General features: G+C 31.5%; 2 protein-coding genes and 1 long non-coding RNA gene across 3 annotated transcripts; 1 reads left to right on the top strand and 2 right to left on the bottom strand.

The window, feature by feature from the left end:
* The first annotated feature begins 579 nt into the window (after positions 1-579).
* LOC105138340 (uncharacterized) lies at positions 580-2,358 on the top strand. The gene is made up of 4 exons (XM_011044391.1): positions 580-929; positions 1,080-1,202; positions 1,313-1,474; positions 1,600-2,358. Exons 1-4 carry the CDS (start codon positions 787-789, stop codon positions 2,162-2,164), a joined length of 993 nt encoding a protein of 330 aa, XP_011042693.1. The 5' UTR covers positions 580-786; the 3' UTR covers positions 2,165-2,358.
* A 136-nt stretch (positions 2,359-2,494) lies between these two features.
* On the bottom strand, positions 2,495-8,080 carry LOC105138338 (U-box domain-containing protein 33-like). Its single transcript, XM_011044389.1, has 7 exons — positions 7,569-8,080; positions 7,243-7,361; positions 6,824-6,933; positions 5,804-6,359; positions 4,308-4,859; positions 3,186-3,908; positions 2,495-2,904 (listed from the first exon to the last, which is right to left on the bottom strand). Exons 1-7 carry the CDS (start codon positions 7,837-7,839, stop codon positions 2,722-2,724), a joined length of 2,514 nt encoding a protein of 837 aa, XP_011042691.1. The 5' UTR covers positions 7,840-8,080; the 3' UTR covers positions 2,495-2,721.
* An 11,934-nt stretch (positions 8,081-20,014) lies between these two features.
* LOC105138336 (uncharacterized) lies at positions 20,015-20,248 on the bottom strand. The gene is made up of 2 exons (XR_844749.1): positions 20,157-20,248; positions 20,015-20,114 (listed from the first exon to the last, which is right to left on the bottom strand). It is a non-coding gene; the product is annotated as an uncharacterized LOC105138336 (long non-coding RNA).
* Positions 20,249-20,364: the final 116 nt, after the last annotated feature.

Here is a 20,364-nt window from a genome sequence, read left to right as displayed (position 1 = left end):
GAAGAACTACAAATCTTTCCTTATGCTCTCTCATTCTCTATGTATATAACAAAATCTAAAAGGGGCATTCATGCATTCAAGAGTTATACAAGATTAGATTTGGAATGAAAGAATTGACATGAAAAATATATCGAGTTGTTATATAACAAAATCAAATTTTCTTACACTACCCTAGTATGTTTAAAAGAATAATATTTTTTTTAGATTTTGGTATCTAAGTTTAAGTTTAAAAATAAGCAAATCACCTTAAAGTGATTTTTTTTTTTAAGAGAGAAGATGATTATTTTGTGAAGAAATTCATAAAAACACACTAGCACTTGTAAAAAGACTAATTAATTATTTTTAAGACAAGAATAACCAATTGATTAATTTTGTAGAATTAGAGGGACTGGTAATTTATTCGTAATAAACCTCCAAACTGTCAAAATCACCCCGCTCCTTCCAAGGACATGATTTCTGCAGGAAGATGGAGAAGAGGACAAATACATTTTGTTACAGACACAAAGTTGAAATTCGAAGTTCAAACTGGGAACCCTCTGTCCATAATGTTTACTGTGGACATGTTGGCATGACATCCATTATTCGTATAAAAAAACCTAGACATCCTTTTCACTATTTTACTTTACCTTGAAACAATCGCTATTAACATAATTTCCGTCCCTTGAATTAAATATTATTTTGAATTTGTCCACTGTAAGAATTTAAGTTTTTATTAGTTAGGGTAGCCCTGATGTAAAAATAACTCTTAGGATTTTCCTTTTCTTGGCTGAGTCTGAATCCTGAATCATGTCTATCTTAAGCAAAAGCAATGGCAACAACAATATAGGGACGCTGTCATTCCATGAACTTAAGAAGCAAACTTCTTTCTTCTTCAAGGAAAAGATCAAGAGTGCTAGATTAGCTCTCACTGATGTCACACCAGCAGAACTGTAAGGCATTTTTTATTTATGGGTTAAGCTTTTAAACACCAGTAGTGATTCATTTCAACTAGGATTTGACGTGATATTGGGTGTATTATTATGTCTTTTTGATATGGGTTATATGTGTTTTCTTGATGGTGCTTGAATAATATTTGGAAGGTTGACTGAAGAAGTTACAAGTGGGAATCCATGGGCACCAGACAACCCTACACTTGGATCCATTTCAAGGGCTGCTTTTGAAGTTGATGATTATTGGAGAATTGTGGAGATCCTACACAAGAGGTTTTCATTTCTGGTTCCATGGTCTTTTTCTCTTTAAAATCATTCCTTTTCTCATGAATTGCATGATCTTGATACCTCCATTGTATGTTTGAATATTTCGGCCAAATCAGATTCTTGAGATTTGAGAGAAAGAACTGGAGGCCCTCTTACAATTCCCTTATTATACTTGAACACTTGCTGACTCATGGACCAGAGAGTGTGGCAGGGGAGTTCCAGATTGACAAAGATGTCATTAGGGAGATGGAAAGCTTTCAGTGTATAGATGTGAAAGGGTCTGTGATTCTTTTTATACTTGTATTCATATATATTTCTGTTATTCTGATGATCTTTGGATGTATATAGATGCGTTGTAAGCAATTTTGGCTTTGTCTTCACAAAAAATGAAAAATATGTGCAGATTCAACTGGGGTCTCGCTGTTAGAAAGAAATCAGAGAGAATCTTGAACCTGCTTGAAAAGGGACCTCTTCTCAAAGAAGAAAGAGAGCGAGCTAGAAAGGTGACTAGAGGGATTCAGGGATTTGGTAGCTTCTGCCACACTTCTTCATCAGCGCGAGGCATTCTACAGGAATCTTCTAATGGAACATTTGCAAGAAGTGATTCTCAGAATGATTCCTGGGAAAATAAATTATTGTCCCCGAAAGAACAAAATTCGATCCAAACATTTCAAAAGAGCCGAAATGACGCAAATTATGAGTCCGGCCAGAAAAGGGTGAATCTGGATTCTTGGGATAGTGTCAACAATTGGCAGGTGCTCGAGAAACCTGGAACAAATCTCAAAGAAAACTTGGCTCCTAAAAAGGAAGTACGTCTATGGAACGGCACAAGGGAGGCTACTCCACTTTTGGCTGGTAGGAGAGATGAACCAAGGATCATAGAGGAAGATCATCCCTTCAGTGATGCTGAGAACCAAACTACCGCTTCCCTCCTTTCAGCTAGAGATGGGATATTGCAAGGATGTTAGGATTTCAATCCAGTAAACAACACGTCTGCGAATTTCTTTGTACAATTAGTCAGTGGCCAAGGTTTTTTCTTATCATACTTGTTGCGGGTTTGATAATTATACGCCCCCCAGAAGAATCAGGCGTGCATTTAATTTCTGTTATGTTAATGTATAATGAGATAAGACGGGTTTGTTTAGCACTTTTTTGAAATGCTTATCAACTGCCTTTCGATCAAGATATTGATCCTAGCTAGAGAAATGAAATATGAATGTCTAACTAGCTCCATGGCTTAATATGATTGCATCAAAGTTTGCCATTTCTAGTCAGAAGCTTCAAATTTCTTAGACATCTATACACACCCAGCTTGTATAACAATGGTTTTCGGGTTTAATTCACTTGGCCGGGACCAATTCTGTACAAATAATCGAACACAGCGGAATTTTATCGCAACGTTTGAAATACTACCCGCTATTTTACATGCAGTGATTTCCGTTATATACACGGTGAAGCAAGGATAGCCTAAAATGCAATCCATACAAACATGATGAACAAGCCATGTAACTGAATGCATGGGATTTTAAATTTGGCAAAGCCAGTCTTGTATGGCAAGACGCAAAGCATGGTTGGGAGTCAGAAGCAAGTGACTTAATCTCAAATTGGTCATTGGTGATGTTTCACGGCCATTTGCCAGCCATTCACGCAAGGCTTCTCCTTCGTATGAGAACCCATCAGCTGCCACCTGAGGGTCGTGCATTATTTCCTGAAAGAAAACCATTTGATATGTAAGCCAATTTGAGCAAAATATGACACCTCTGCTCTCGGGTAATCAGCATTTGGCAAAAATTGCACTTTGGAGGAATGCTTTTCCAACTTCAATATGACAATGAGCCTGTAAGTTCTGATAAAGCCAAGCCTATGCATATGCATACCAAGAAAATGAAATAATTGCAGGAAAGAGGTTGGGGAAGAGGGAGAAAGGGCGTGTCTGTAGTGTACAATCCTGTTACTCCCAATTTCATTGTACACGTGTGCTATCTTTACCTGGAGAATGGGGCACAAGAAGATAGATGGTACCGGTCTCTCCTCTGAAACATGCAATTGTTCCAATTCCCTCACCAGTGTAGGAGTTAAGTCTGGTCTATCCCTACTGCGTAATTCACAGAACTGCAGGCTCAAATCCACCAACTGCCTTGCCACAAACATCGGCCATTCTCCAGCTGATGGATCCAGAATTGAGGCTAATTTCCCACATGAGAGTGTTCTACGTACCTTACCTACTAATCCAACAGGTGGCTTCCCAGTGATTAGCTGCAGAATGATCACTCCAAAGGCATAGATGTCAGACTTCGGTGTCAAAACTCCAATTCTTTGGAACTCCGGATCTGTATACGGAAAGGAACCTTTTGGCTCATCGCTCCTATGAATACTTGGGCAATAAAGACTGTCCTCAGTTACCAGCCTGCAAATTCCAAAATCACATATCTTGCAGCTAAGTTCAGAATTCAGGAGGATGTTTTGTGGTTTAAGATCACCATGGACAATCTTTTCAGGTTTGGAAGAGTGCAAGAAGCAAAGGGTACTTGAGATTTCAGCTATAATGCGTGTTCGGATCTTCCATGTCAAAGGGGAAATGTTGCTTTTCTGGAAAAGGCGATCTTGGAGGCTCCCATTGGGCAAGTACTCGTATACAAGAGACCATGCTTCTGGACATGCACCAAGCACAGTCACCAGATGAGGATGCTGCAGTTTGCCCAGAACTTGGACCTGGTTAAATAAAAACTGCATGTTATTTCAGACATATGATGTGAGATACAAGGTGCTGGGAAATTATGCCAAAGCAATTCAATTTTAGCATTCTAGATTCTGAATCAGATGGTTTATTATGCATCTCACGGATGACAACATTATTCTGAATCAGATTGCTAAATATGCCCATTGTTTTCTGATCGTCTCAAACATCATAATACTATGAAGATCACATCTAACTGTGGATTTGTCCAAATAATTGTCAAGTAACCAGGGACACCCAAGGCATGTATGTAAACAATTTAAAGGATTAGTAGTGATATTTTCAAGTCATGACTACAAGAAGCTCCAGTGAAGAACTACATGTGACATCTCTCTCTACGTAGATAGAAAAAGAGAGGGAGGGAGATCTCTAACCTCCTTTTGAAACTCTAATTGCCCTTGCGTGTTATTTGGATGCAGCCTTTTTATAGCAACAGTTCTACCCAGCATTTCACCTTTGTAAACACAGCCACAACCTCCCTGGCCAAGTTTGAAGCTCTCAGAGAAGTTGCATGTTGCAGTTTGCAAATCAGACAAAGAAAATTCTGCTAATTCAGGCAACTCTTCAGTAATTCCAAGAATTCCATTGCAGTTTGAAGCTCCTGCCTGCCCATGGCTTCTCCACCGCTCAAGCCAATGTACAGCTTCAATTTTCTGCTGTCGAATCCTCTGCTTTTCCTGCCTCAGAGATGAAATGGATGTTTGAATGAGTTTCAATTCTCCAGCAGCTTCCTCAGACCTGCAATTTGCTTCTTGTGCACGACTGTCTAGAAGAGCAAAATTTCTCATGGTCCTCTCTAGCTTTCTAGCTGCTTCATCTTTCTCTTCCAATAGCTTTTCTCGCTCCATTATTGTATTATTGAGTGCATCTTCAGCTTCTTTTCTAAGTTTAACTTCATGTGCATGGGCAGATTCAAAGATTTTGACCTGATGAGAAGAGAGGCATTAGATTTTCTCTCCAATGAAAAACAAGTACAGCATATACAAAAGTTACCCTCGAGGAAATAATTAAGAGTACCCTTCTTTTATTTCACATGTTGCTTAAATCTTCAAATATCTAGCACACTCCCCTAACTTAACCGTCCATATAAATATTTCAGAGAAAAAAGGCGAAAATATATTTGGGACTACTTGATAGATTCCATAACGTGAATTTGTATTAATTACCACGACTAATTTGAAAAGGCAAGCTATCGAAATACATTAAAGAAGATTATGACACGTTAATGTCTGTTTTTTAAGCAATTTTTCTCATTTGATTATTGCTCATAAACTGTTAGAGAATAATATAAATCACATCTTAAAGTTTCATCTAATAGTTTAAGTTTATGAATTGGGATGATTTTTTGACATGGTATTAAAACCTTGTTGATTAAGTGATCATGAGTTTGAATCTCACCAACCTCATTTTATTTAATAAAATTAAGCAAAAGGTAGTAGGTATGTACAAGTTTGAAGCTCAAAGAGACTTCACTTGAGAATGTGTATTAAATAATAATATAAATTATATCTTAAAGTCTCAATTAATAGTTTAAAATTTTGAGTTGAGATGATTATTTAACAAAAACAAAAAAAAAATTGAAATTTCACAAGATAAATGTGGAAAAAAGTGTCGTGCATCCCAAGTTTTCTTTTCTTGTCGACCTTTTCTCTTTACAATTGATTCAATATGCAAGTACAAACTACTAGTGCGAGGGGCACAAAAAATTTGATATTTCTACCAAGAAGATTCAGAACATGCTAGGGACACAGTAAGTTGACCACTAATTTATAGTCTCCTCCAAAGTATATGCTGCAAGGAGTCATAAATACAGCCACATTATCTGCAAAATAAATTTGGAAATAAACCAGGAATATTTAAGTGCAGTTACCTTGCTGATAGCTTCCAATGTTTTGCGCTTCAAAAAATCTTCAAATGATTCATTTCCCAGTGCTTCTGTTTCTAAACGCACGTCTTCGACATGAGAATGTGAGCTTTCTTCCTCCAATTTTGAATCAGAACCTGAAGCAACTCTTCTTTCAGTGGAAGTGCATCCTGGAGCACAGCTGCTACTTGAACTCTGGATAGGATGGCAGGAACATGAACTATAAGAACTATATATAGTTGGCAACACTGATTCTGCACACACTGATTCATTCTGAACATAACCGCTAATTCTGGCACAGGATATTCTTGCAGCAGAGTTTGATCGAAGATTTTTTTTTTGGAATGGCAAGTTACTCTTGCTATATCGCAAAGATTCAGATCTTAGAGTTTCAAAACTCATATTCTCAGCATGAGCACATTGTGGTAGAGGATTTGAATTTTCAGAAGCTTCTCTCGTCCACACATGTTTCCCTTTGTTGATAAACCATATCTCACAGAACAAGGGAGCATATTTTGCTGCATAGTTTTCTTTGCTGGAGCTCTTTTTAACCTTCATACAACTGCATCGAACCATTTTGATTGCAAACAACAAAAATATTGATGGGTGAATAAAAACAAAAGAACATATAAGGCTCCAAGTAGAGCACAACGCATCCAGTATGCAAAACAGCAACAGGAAAACAAAGTTTGTGCCGGGAAAATACAAGTCTGCTGTTGAAAATTTGCTTCAGTGGCAAGATGATAAAAGGTATTACTATCCTGTTCTGAAGCTGACTTAAACACTCAAAAAGTGAGTAGAGTCTTTGATTGAGAATGTATATTTGTCTGAAGAGATGATAACGCGTTATATTCTTACTATATAATCTATCGGTGCATGGCTTGCAGGTTTGAAAAACATGAAACTATGCAGTGCACAGACAGGTGCTGCACCGCTAGAATCAACAAAAACATTTTCACTTACGAGACACCATGGCGATCACCCCAAAACTCATATAAGTGACTGAGATACTGGTGATCTACTTACTTTTCTGTTACAGCCCCCATAACAAGCTTCCTCACACCATGTCTGTTCACCAATTCTACAATCCCCTTATGGACTTGGTCGTTTTCAATTACAATAATAGTTGCTTCAACCTGCAAAGTGAGCATTTTCCCAGTGATTAATAAATGTCTGTAATGAAGAATCGTTCAACTGGTTACTCTACATGCAAATGCATTAAAGTAATACTATAATTATATCAAGTTGCCATTAAATTAAAAAAAAAAGTCCCTAGAGAGCTTGGCAGCAGTGTCAAAGGCAAAGTTGCATTTTTTAACAGGAGAATTAGACCAGGAAGAGTAACGCCCTATCTTAAAGTCAAGTGACATGAAAATCACTTCCCAAGCAACATTAAAATATCATTTCCCTACATGTACGGATATATAATCTGGGAGACAACGCACCTTTGCTCTACTACAAATGATCAGATAATAATCTATAAGTTTCTTTGTCTGCTCATTCTCCTCCCTTCGAAATGCTGACACTACTTCAGCATTTGCTTGACTTGCGGGCAGTTTCCCCACTACAATAAAAATCCCAGCAACAACAAAATTAACAGTAAATTAAAGAATAAAGAAAAACCCCATCTTGGATCCAAGAAACTTTCTAAGAATAACCCAGCAAAGAACAAGAATCGAAGAAAAAAAGAAGATAGAAATTGAACTCGATAAACATTGCAAGATTGGCGAACAGTATACAGACCAAAAAAAAAGCAAGAGAGAGAATTTACAGGGAGTAGGTATTAGAGGAGAAGGACGGTGAACGTGAAGCAAACAAATTTGTCTAGTTCCAAAGTTATTGAAAACCCAGTTGAGCAAGCTCAAAGCTTTCTCTAAAGAATTCCCCACAGCCACATACACTCTTTCGTTGCTAACTTCTTCAACAATGTCCAGCAACTGATCAGAGGTCAACATCCGGTCAGGACCGATCACTAACCCCGAAGAATGGGATTTTGAGTTCGGGTTGTGATGGGGCGGGTGGGCGGGGTGTAGGAGCTCCATCTTGTTGGAGATGCTAGAGAGAGAATCTGGTATTTCTTCGAATGAGTCGCAGGATTCGGTAAGAGGAGCAAATCAAAAGTGAGATTTTGTGGGATTGAAATATTATAATTCTTTATTTATTTATTTGGGGGAAGGAGGGTGTTCAGTGTTTGTCGGGTTCCACGAAATGAGGGTAGAGTACGTTGGACATTTGTGTTGACTTTTAGTGGAGATAGAGGATGCTGGAAGGGGGAATGAGCCACTGGCGGGATAGAGAGAGAGAGAGAGAGCACGTGTAGAATACTTTTGTGCACTAAACTGAAGAGAATGCGTGGCATGAGAGTACGTCATCACATGATCAGGGTATTGTATCAACTATTGTAATGAAATCATCTTTGGTTTAGCGTTTGAAATTTAGGCGGTGATTATAGTTTAAAATATTTTTTATTTTAAAAAGTTATTTTTTATATTAATATATTAAAATAATTTTAAAATATAAAAAATTATTAAAAAAATTTTAAAATTTTTAAAAAATATAATTTCAACCATCTTTCTAAATACAACCTTAAAATAATATTAAAATAAAAATTTTAAAAATAATATTATCATTATAAAAAAATAAAATAAAAATAAATGAGGTGTTTAGGAGTTAAGTTATTACACAAGTAAGCAACTTGTAAATTAACTTGTTCTCTAATTGTCTCGAGCTTATTTGGCTCACTAAATCTCACATTTAGACACTTAGCATTGACAAAACTACTATATTATTTTATCATGTTTATAAATATGGTTCAGATTGTGTTTCACTAAAAAGAATTAAAAATTTTATTTAAAATTATTTTTTATATTTTTTAAATTATTTTAATATACTAATATCAAAAATTATTTAAATACATTTCTAAACAAAAAATATTTTCAATATATTTCTAAACGAAAAAACTTTCAATTATAACTACAGCCACAACCATAATTATAATCTTTATTATAATATCAAACACACCATAAAGCTAACATAATTTTAATAAGATAGAGCCTAGGATAGATTAGGCACAATGCTTACATTATAAGGGCATGCTTATAAGACTAGGCTCAACTTAATAATTCACCTCAATGATTTATTGCTTGATATTGGTTGGGTCCATAAAAAACCTCTATTGTAATTAAAAAAAATCATTTTAAATTTTAAAAAAACTTAAATAAATCAACTTACTTAATTCACAATTTAAAATTAAATCTTATAGCTATATATAATAGCGTTTCCATTAATATGATAATCTCATCCCAAATCAATCAAGTTTTACAAGATCCAATCATCCTATTACTTATATGATCAGGAAATCAGTTAGTAAAGTAAAATATTCTATGCCTTGACCACTTGTGGATGAATACTCGTATGTGGTTTTTTAGTGGCAAGATAACCTTATCAAGTCAAATATTGTTGTCCTGTACACATAGTAAACGATTGTATAGGGTTTTTTTCACTTTGAAGTTGAGAAATAAAGATGAAATATTTGACCAGCAAAATGTTATAAGACATGTGTTTTTATTGAAAAATAAAAGGATTCTATCAATAAGTTCTAAATTCTAAACTAAAAGGTGGTATGTATTACGTCGTAGATTAATTATTTTTGTATAAAAAAATTAAAATAAGTTAAAATCTGAAAGTGTTAATTCTTTCTACAAAGTTATATCTAAGAGCACTAAGTTTGTCTACTATTCTTGACCTAAAAGTTATATTTATAATATTAATAATAATATTAAACTTTCATGATACAAGTTTAAGTAAGTTTGATTGCAACATCAAACTCAAAGCTTTAGATATGGATCTAGTTATAAGGTCGTGTTATAAAAATGTGATAATTAGAAAGAAAAAAAAATTAATATTACATAATAAAATTAAAATAAAAAAGATTAATTGGAAAGAAAAAAATAATAAAGCAAAGTATTATTCTATAAAATAGTGCTTTGCAAAGAAAGGTACAATAAAATCCCCTCATAAGATCATAATAATCTAATGAACAGTAAACAAAATAAATTATAAAATTTAATTCTTAATCAAATCAATATTAAAAGATAAAATTGATAGAAAAAAATTGCTTAAGAAAAAGAAAAAATTTTGAATCAATTGGTTTAACCCGTCAAACTTTGGATTCGTGTCATGAAATTAGAAGAAAAAAGTTTGATACCTTTTAATTACAATATTTAATATTTAAATATGAAATTAAAAGAAAAAACTAATGAAAAAAATCTGAATCAACTTGGTTAACTTACCAAATAAAGTTAACTCAACAAACTTGGGATTCATGTCATGAAAGTGAGATAACTAAATAAAAAAATTAAATATTAATAAACTAAATTAAACAAAAAAAAATTAATTAAAAATAAAAAAAAGGAAAAAAAACTTAAAAAAAAAAAAAAAAATTAAATTAACCGAGTTAACCTGTCAAATTAGGTTAATCCATCAAACCTGATATCTATGTCATAAAAGCTTAATGACTAGATAGAAAAAAACTTAATATTAATAAACTAAATTTTTTAAAAATAATAATTAAAAAGAAAAAAAGCAAAAAGCCAAAAAAAATACCAAACAAAAAAAATATTAATTTAAAAGAAAAAAACAGAGAAAAAAATCTTACATGAAGAGAAAAACTAATAAAGAAATAGAAAAAAATCTGAATGAACTGGGTTAACCCTTCAAACTAGGTTAATCAGTCACACCTGAAATTTGAGTCATAAAAGTTTAATAATTGAATAGAAAAAAAAATTACGGGTTAACCCAAAAGTAGCTGGGTTAACCCGTCAAACCCAAGATCTGTGTCATGAAAGTTTAATAACTAAATAAAAAAAAATTAACATTAGAAAACTAAATTAAATGAAAAATTCATTAAAAAAGAAAAACTAGAAAAACCAATCCGGGTTAACTCATCAAACCCGGAATCCATGTTATAAAAGTTTGATGATTAAATAAAAAAAAATTTAACATTAACAAACTAAATTAAACAAAAAAAATATTCATTAAAAAAACAAAAAAAGAAAAAAGAAAAACAATTGTCCAACCTTTTCACTGTGAGTTAATTATAATATTAAAAAATAAAATTGAAAGGAAAAAAACTAATGAAAAAAAGAAAAAAATATGAATAAACTGGGTTAACCCACCAAATCAGGTTAATCTGTCAAATTTAAGGTTTGTATTATGAGAGTGTGATAACTAAATAGAAAAAAATTAATACTAATAAACCAAATTAAATAAAACAAAAATTAATTAAAAAGAGGAAAAACACCTACCGGGAAAAAAAAACTAATAAAGAAAAAAAATCATAAAAAAAAAGAGAGGAAAAACACCTACCGGGAAAAAAAATTAATAAAAAAAAATCTAAATTAATTGAGTTAACCTGAGATCCGTATTATGAAATTTTGATAACTAAATAGAAAAAATTTTAATATTAACAAACTAAATTTAAAAAAAGAAAAAGGAAAAAAGAAAAAAATTATTAAACAAGAAAATATTAATTTAAAAGAAAAAACAAAAAGAAAGCCTACAAGAAGAAAAAACTAATGAAAAAAATATAATTAATTGGGTTAATCTTTCAAATCAGGTTAACCCGTCAAACTTAAAATTCATGTCATAAAAGTTTGATAATTGAATAAGAAAAAAAATTTACATGTTAACCCATAGTTAATTAAGTTAACCTGTCAAACCTAGAATCTGTGTCATGAAAACTTGATAGTTAAATAGAAAAAATTTAATATTAACAAACTAAATTAAAAAAAATTAATTAAAAAAAAAAACCAGAAAAAAAAATCTAGATTAACCCATCAAACCTAGAATTTATATCATAAAATTTTGATAATTTAATAGAAAAAAAAATTAACATTGACAAAAAATAATATTCATTACAAAAATAAATGAAAAACTAAACAACACTTAAGAAAACAAAGAAAAAAAACTTAATATTTTATTATAGACTGCATTATACTATACAGGGAAACACTAAGCCGTATATGTTATAAGAAAAATAAGCACAAAGTCCAACCTGCTATCTATAACAAATAGAGTACAAGCCCAAAAGGGAGCCCTGATCTTTGCCCAAATCACAATTAGGGAGATTAGAGCCCTAAACAACGAATGGAGATTACCGTCAACTCTTTCCGACCCTAATTCCTGTACAGACCCATATATTCTCGCATGAAAAGTGATGAGACCACCAGCTCCGAAACGGGGATGCCCTTAAGCAATAACATTTATCTTATAAAGTATATTCTTTTTACTTACTACTGATACTTAATTTGCTAATTTCAAGTTAATATTAAGGAAAAAGATCTTGTTTCATTCATATGTTTCATCTTACCACTTCAAGTAATGTATAATATAAAGTCAGGGTATCAAGAAATAATAAATTATATATGTATATATATTTTTTATAGAAAATAAAAGAAATCATAACATAGTTTTATAAATTCTTGTAAGCAATACTGATTTTTTTATTTTCAATAATATTTTTAAAAGTTAATCAAACTGGATATTAAAATTATTAATTAAAATAGGAACTAATTTTTAATTAACTCTAAAGATATAAAATAAACCATAAAATCTTCCTATAAATATTTCTTCTTTTTCCACCTTATAATCTAATGAGTAGCCATTTTTATTGAAACAAATTTAATTCAAATTAAAAATTTATAATTGTATTTTTATTTTATTGTTTCAATGTATAATACCATGTCCTTTTTTGAATGAAAACCAACAAAATTTAAGCACATCATCTTTTTTTCAATATTTATTAATTAAAATCAGTAACATAGATGAATGAATCTTATTCTTTCCCTAGAAAAACTGCAAAAACAAATAGTTCAGTAAACAATAAAATTAAAAAGGTAGCAGGGCAGCTCGTTCCAGGCTCGTGAGGGTGGGCTGGCATGCCAGGTCTGTGTTCCTGGGCTGGGCTCCAAGCGCCTAAAATGCAAGTAAATGCCTTTAGAAATAAATCACATGTATTTTTTTGAAAAAATGACGTGGCTTTGTCATCCCCATATGCTGAAGGAGCAGTGTTTACCCCGCTCTCTTTTAATGTTAATTTCTGCCACTCTATGTAAGCACAAGTGGTGTAAGGTTCCTGCTACTTCTTGGTGTTTTTCACATATTTTTTTCAGTAATCTATACCCCAAAAAGATATATATGAGTTAATTATGAATTAAGCAGTTTATGTTCGTATGATCAAGAGGTAATCGGAGAATTAGGAGGATTATTGTGCACTTGGCTAAATAATGTTTTGTGGGTCAATGTTAATTGCTTTAAGTGTTTCATATTTGTACTTGAAGATACAAATAGTCTATGGACTCGACACAAAAATTACCAGTTTGAATGATTCATTAATTTGCAAAAATAAAACCGTTAACAAATTTCTCTGGACTTTATATATATGTCGTCATCTATGCCATTTGGACGGAATAATATGATTATATGGGAATTAATTGATCCAAATTTCCTTCATGATCAAGCAGACAAGAGTACTCCTATAGATTTCCTATCGAAAGAAAAGGAACAAAGGTTGTCCTCTCGGCATCTTATAGTCAAACAAGGGTCGGCAGGCCATGGTTCTTGGTTCTTGGTGGAAACCAAGATAAAATGAACATGCCCTGCAGGCCCCTTGCTTGACCAGAACTATATAAAAAAGATTTTGTTTGAACTGCCAAATTAAGGATCTTTTATTACTGAGGCAAATATAGATACGAAAACTCCATTAACTCCGAGCAGTTTTGCTTTACATATAGCCAATACATGAAACTAGATTACATTGTCCACAGACACAAGGAGAAGTACACATTTTTGGATCAGTTAATCTATTTCTCAGCAATATTCTCCACGAAATTGTCAGATCAAACTAATGAACTATCAGATATACTGCTACAAGTGTGAGAAATTTTTCTTTTCTTTTCTTCTGTTCATCAAGAGGTTTGTAGTGACCTGATTATGCAATGAAAGGCACCTCTTTTCATGATATGGGAAGACAAGATATCCGGAAAGTAGGAAGACGAAGGGTAGGAAAATGGGGAGAGATGATTGCCGGGGATGGGACATGATGATCGGAGATGGGAAGCAGAATCATTAGGCATGAGCATGAGATGCAATTATGTGCCATGAGAGTGTGTGTGTGTGTGTGTGTGAGGTCCCTTTTCATTTTAAGTACCGTACCCCACGTTATCATAACTATTTCCACTCCTAATCACAATATGCAACATGATTAAGCCTCTAAGCATGCAGTAAGCAATCTTATATAATAACAATATTTAATGAAACCATGGTAGCTGGGCTGCCGGAAGGTTTTGTTGCTGTAGCCCTGTATTTTGGTGTATTTCCATTCCTTCTCCTTTATCTTTCCAATTTGACTTCCAAGCTATCACCTTAGTCACTTTTTATTTATTTTTTTGTCAATTTCAAAAATCAGATCAACTCAACTCTTTTACTATTTTCAGAGCACTATCGAATAACCATTATATACGAAATTAATTAAGCGATCTCCCAGGAGCTGCTGTGATTTGGATTTCTAAATGAACTTTGAGGTTAAAATCACAGAAAGAGAAGACAAAAGTGAGACAATGAGGGGGCCCGCCTCAAATTAAGCAGACCCTTTATCACGTCTATGATGTGATGAAATCCAAGCAATCCAATCGGGGCCCCCACTTTCCGCTGGAAAGAAGACAATTCAAGTGATCATATACCGTCAATTTATCGTTTGAGGGGATATAAATGATCCACATTTGATCCGTCGGTCGTGTTTGGTATATTTATTTTATTTTTTAAAATTTATTTTTTATTTTACACATTAAAATAATTTAAAATTCAAAATTCAAATTTTTTAAAAAATATAATTGAATAAAAAATAGATACAGCAACAAACAACCTCTTAAAATTATAACTATTAAAAATATTTACGTTAATTTGAAACATAGATGAAATTCAAGATCATGATTAAGGTTTAATTAAGTTAATAATTTTTTTAAAATTAAATTTTATTATTTTTTTAAATTAATAAAGCATCTCTAAAAATCATAATTATTAAAGACATTTAAATTAATCTGACATATAGATAATACCAGGATTAAGATATAGAATTAATAAAGTTAATAATTTTTTTAAAAAAATTAAAATTATGCTGTTTTAAAAAAAATTAATAAAACACCTCTAAAAATTTATAGTTATTAAGGATATTTAGATTAATTCGACACATAAATGATATTTAGAATCAGGATATAGGATTAATCGAGTTAATAATTTTTTTAAAAAATTAAAATTATGTTGTTTTTTTAAAAAATGGTTAAACTGACTTATAAGTTGATTTTTCAAGTAAATTAAATCAAATAAAGTTATTTCCAAGTGAAACTTATTCTTACAATGAGCTTGGTCAGGAAGTGGACGAGCCAGGTCCAAAATCAACCGTTGAGTTAAGATGGGAGCTTTAAAAGTGCTCATAATAATCTCGTTATCTATATCAGCAGGTAGGAATCCAAAGTCCATGAGCATGCAGGGCCTACAGCCACAAGATTGGTGGACCTACATCATGAAATTAATCGGCCTTTATTTGGGACCCACGTGAGTACCGCCGTTCTAATACCGCTGACGCAGAGGCAGCTTTCTGATGAAACGACAGTGGATACGGGTTCATTTGTTTGAAGATTTAAAGATTCATGAAATTTTTAATTTTTTAAATATTACTACATCAAAATTTCTCAATAAAAATACTAAATTAGTATATTTTTAGTTTAAATATATCTTCAAAAAACGCTTTCAAAACGTCTTTGTAAAAACTGCATCGTTGTCTTGGTATTCCCTAGGAAGATTAGCCTCCGTACTTCTCACTGGACATGGTGCCCAAAAAGAAAATCACATGGCGATGGGACCTGGGTGATTCCCGAGCGGCGCAGCGTGCCATTTAACTCATAATCAGATTGTTAATCATAAAACCGGTGGGTAAACCCGAATAATTAATTAAATCTCACTCGCTTGTGTGTTCTAAATAAACCCGCTCACATATTTAATCTTATTTTCTTATTAATATGAAAGTGGAAGAAGATTACAAGAATATATTAAGCATTTTGACACCAAAACAACAGCTTTTGGTTTCTGAATAAATTATGGGTGCGTGGTTGAAAGAATTATCCAAAGAAAATATCTTAGATTGATTGTAAAAAAGAAAAATCATAGTTAATTTTAATAAACCAGATAATACAATGGTGGGAGATGTATAATTAATTAAAGTGGCGCTGGCCATCAAGAGTTTTGTCCTGTTATCTCTTTCCCTGACATGACATTAATGTTGTCAAATAATTTGGGTTTCGTCGCAGGTGACTTTGTTGCTTCGCCAAGAGATCAGATCCAACATGCTCCACGCGGATCCCATCAAACATTGGACAATTTGTCGTTTCGTGCCCAATTTCAGAGACAGCAGCATCAGCACCCACAAGATCGCTTAGCTAGTGGGAAGGGAAGATAACAGCATTTTCGAGCCACAAGTAACTAGTTTAATATCTAGTTTACTTTTTTTCCGGGCTGAGAAAAATAAAATAGAAAAATATTATTTTAATATATTTTTAATTAAAAATATTTTAAAAAATAATTAATATTATTATATTTTCGAACACCTTTTAAATTTTAAATGTGAAATATACCACTTTGGAGTGAAAAGATATGGGTCATAAAGATTATTTTTTTTGCAATAATTATTTTTATTTTGTGAATTCTTTAATTGTTGAGATTTTTTGGGTTTTATATGGTTCAGAAATTTGAATGCTAAATAAATTAAAATAATTTATAGTTACTGGTAACTTATTTTTATTATTGACACTTGGAATTATCTAAACCCTAATTCTTTTTATTGACAGATTTACAATAGTTTCAAAGGACGTACAGAAGGGGGCTCCGCGGCCTCCGCCTCTAATTAATCATTGGGAACAAACTTTTGAGAAGGGCGGGCCTGCTGTTAAAGCTCCCAAACACCCCCTTTGGTGAACGGAAGAGCCATTGCTTGGATGGCATTGTTATCTTGATAGGAGGTATTTCTAATTAGAGTTGATATGGGTGCTATTAAATTCAATAATATAGATAAATTTAATGAAATAAGCTATGATGTGATGAAGTTGCTTCTGTTGTTTTATTTAAAATATTTTTTTTTACTTAGTCGAATTCAATTTTTGATTGTAATTTGAGGACAAGTTTTTTTTTTTTCCTTTTCAACCGGGAGAGTTTGATGTGAAGCGTACAATATTTAATTCCTTGTATGTTATTTTTTTAATTATTAATTTTTTTTAGGATTTATTCAGTTTGATAACTTTAATAATAGATGAATTTTACTAGCCATGTAATTTTTAATAAAAAAATCATTTTTTCTATATGGATTTAATTAGTTATACGTACAACTATTATAAATAATGTTATATAAATTATTTTTCAAAAAAATTTAAGAATATTATTATGATATTTATATTTTATCAAATCAGTGTTTTCTATACAATTTAATTATAATTTTGAGGCCTATAAAACCTCTAACTTTCTATTTTTTTAGTTATACATTATGTCACCTTTCAATTTTTAAAGGCCATGTTTGGTAGTATATTTTCATTGTTTTTTAAAATGTATTTAAATTGAAAAAATATCAATTTTTTATATATAATTTTAGATTGTTTTTATATATTGAAGTGAAAAATATTAAGAATTACTTAAAAAGTAAAATAAATATACTTTTAATCCAAATGCACTTTTATAGAAATATATATACCACATTATCAAATTATATTAATAACTTAAAAAAATTGAGGTTGGTTTAATTATCCATATGAACAGTAAATTGTTGTTCTAAAATTAAGATAACAATAATATCAAAAAGAAGGTGAATTAGATGTTTCATTAATTATATCAAATAATATAAATAAACACACCAAGTACATATAATACAATACAATGTCAAATAATATAATTAAAGTGTTTAAAGTAAAAAGATAGAAAGAGAGATTGTAAACTATATTTTTAACGTGGTTCAAAAAATCTACATTCATACCTCAAGTACTAACTGTAATTGAATATTATATTCTTTTATTACTTAAAGTGAAAGATATAATGCTCTTGATAAATTCACATCAAATAATTACACTACTTGAAGATGTTTCCTCCTTCAAAATTTTTTTAGTAACAATATCTCACTAATGCCAAGAGTTTATCTAAACTCTCAAATATTTACAATTATGATTTATTTAAAACAAGATTTATTCTCTCAAAAAGCAGATTGCACAACTAAAAATTATAATCTCTATAACTCACCCAATAACACTTATAAAGATTTAATTTAGCATAATTTAGAATATTTTATTATTGATGATTTCCAATTGATTTTTTCTTTTGGAACAGCTTCTGTACTATGTATGTTAGATTCTCTCTTTAATTTTGCATAAAAGAGAGCTATATATATGTTTCCAAAAGAGACTAATTGTTTATAGCCATTAGAATGTATTTGACAATTAAAATGGTCGATATGTTCAAATGACCATATTTTTTGGTCAATCAGTTTCTATACATTTCTCAAGTGTTCATCACGGGATGAATAACGGTATTGGACTGATTCAACTTAACAACTATTTTTGACAGTTTCAAACCTGCTAAAACTTAAACCGATTAAATGTATATCAATCCTATTTATACATATAATGTGAAGTGTGTGAGTTCATTTTAGCTTGCTATTAAGTAAGATATGAAGATTTAATGATAAACATTAAAATAAATCCTTAAAAACTAAGTCTTCACTTACTTTACCTCTTGAACTTGTTGATGAATTTTTTCATTCAATTCCTTATATTTGTTAATGTGATCTTCATATAAACATGTTTAAAGTTAATCTCTTCCAAACATATCATTAATTTGTTTTAATTTAATTGTTATGATCAAAATATACAAAACATTATTATGTGACCCAGAGGTCAACAATTCTCTTTTTTCTTCTTCTTTATGATGACAATTAATATATATATATATATCACCCTTATAATTTACAATCTAGTTCTTTGAAGACTTAAACAACAATAAATAATCTATAATTTTAAGTTTATTTCCCCCTTGACAATATAACTATGTTTTATATCAATTCTTCAATTTCATCCTTTAATATAGTGTTTTTATTTAATTTTATCATGCATTATTAATTTGATTTTTTTTCTTTGAACCTATCAAGTGAACAAGGTCACGCGAGGTAACTCCCACACAACTTGATACTTGAGCTAGGAAAATAGTTAGGTTAGGATTTTTAAAATTTGTATTGTTGTCTCGATTTTCATGTATGATAATGTTAATAAGTTTTTAATAATCTAGATATTATTTTTTATGCTAAGCTGCAAGCGAGATCATACTCAATAAACTAGTACATGCTAAATAACATATCCTCATCAGAAACATTATGTTATAAAAAAATAAAATGAAACAAATAAAAATATAGACATACCAAAATTAATTTTAAGTTGACAATCTCACAATTATAAATTTAGAAAGTATAAGTAAAATTGTGTCTTGAACCATCATTTATTTAACAGCTGTGCATGTTAAATGTTTTTTTTTTTAACTTGTAACATAATATTATACATGAATTTATTTTTAACAAATTATAAATCTGATGTTCAAAACCGAGTTTGTATTTTTTATTATATTCCCATGCATGAGTATGTATTCAACATGAATCTATACAAAAGGAAAAATCCAATTTAATGCCTAACCAATATATCTATATATAAAGTAGCATCTCAAATCTATATATAATTGATTAGTTAAGTTTTTAGCATGTCTCAGTTGAGTATTTTTATCAATGTTTATCTTGTAGTTTGCATATTTTATACAATAAAACGACACCAATTTGAAAAAACATTGATGGAGAGACGAGAAGTTGTCTGCGGAGTCATAAAAAGTATGGCGAGAAACGAGAGTCAGGTTGCGAGAAGAGTTAAACAAAACGGATGTTAACACGAGATGTGTTTTTGCTGTCGTAAAGCACGTGCATAGGTGCCTCAAAGTTCGTAGAAATCAAAGAAAAAGCGATCGCTTTGCTTAAGCCACAGAGTTTATAGTAGTTAGTTAATGGCTGACCCGATAAAGACTGAAAAAGACGCCATTGTCAAGCTCAGCTCCCTCATTTTTAAAACGAGAAAGCGAGGGACTTTTTTGTTGATAGAGAGAGTGAGTTTATGTCAATGCCTGAATCTATATATGTGGCATTGGATCCTTCGCCCAAGTGTGTTTCTAAGTTCCCTACATTCTCTCTCTCCTCCCCCTTCAAGAACATTGCCATAGCTAAAATCCAAACAACCTCCCCCTTCAAGAACATTTCCATAGCTAAAATCCAAACAAGCTCATAGACATGAAGTAAAGGTGGCCATTTTATATGGTTGTATTCTTAGCCACTGCTACGTACTACTGCATTCTTGCCATAAACGTTTTCTGGTTGTCCTTGTTTGCTTGTTTTTGTTTCATTCTTTTCCCTTTTCCCTGCTAGCTTGCTAGGTTTCTCAAAATCT

This window comes from Populus euphratica, unplaced genomic scaffold (assembly GCF_000495115.2).
Source record: "Populus euphratica unplaced genomic scaffold, PopEup_1.0 scaffold88.1, whole genome shotgun sequence".
NCBI lineage: Eukaryota > Viridiplantae > Streptophyta > Magnoliopsida > Malpighiales > Salicaceae > Populus > Populus euphratica.
This window is presented reverse-complemented; position numbering and strand designations above follow the sequence as displayed.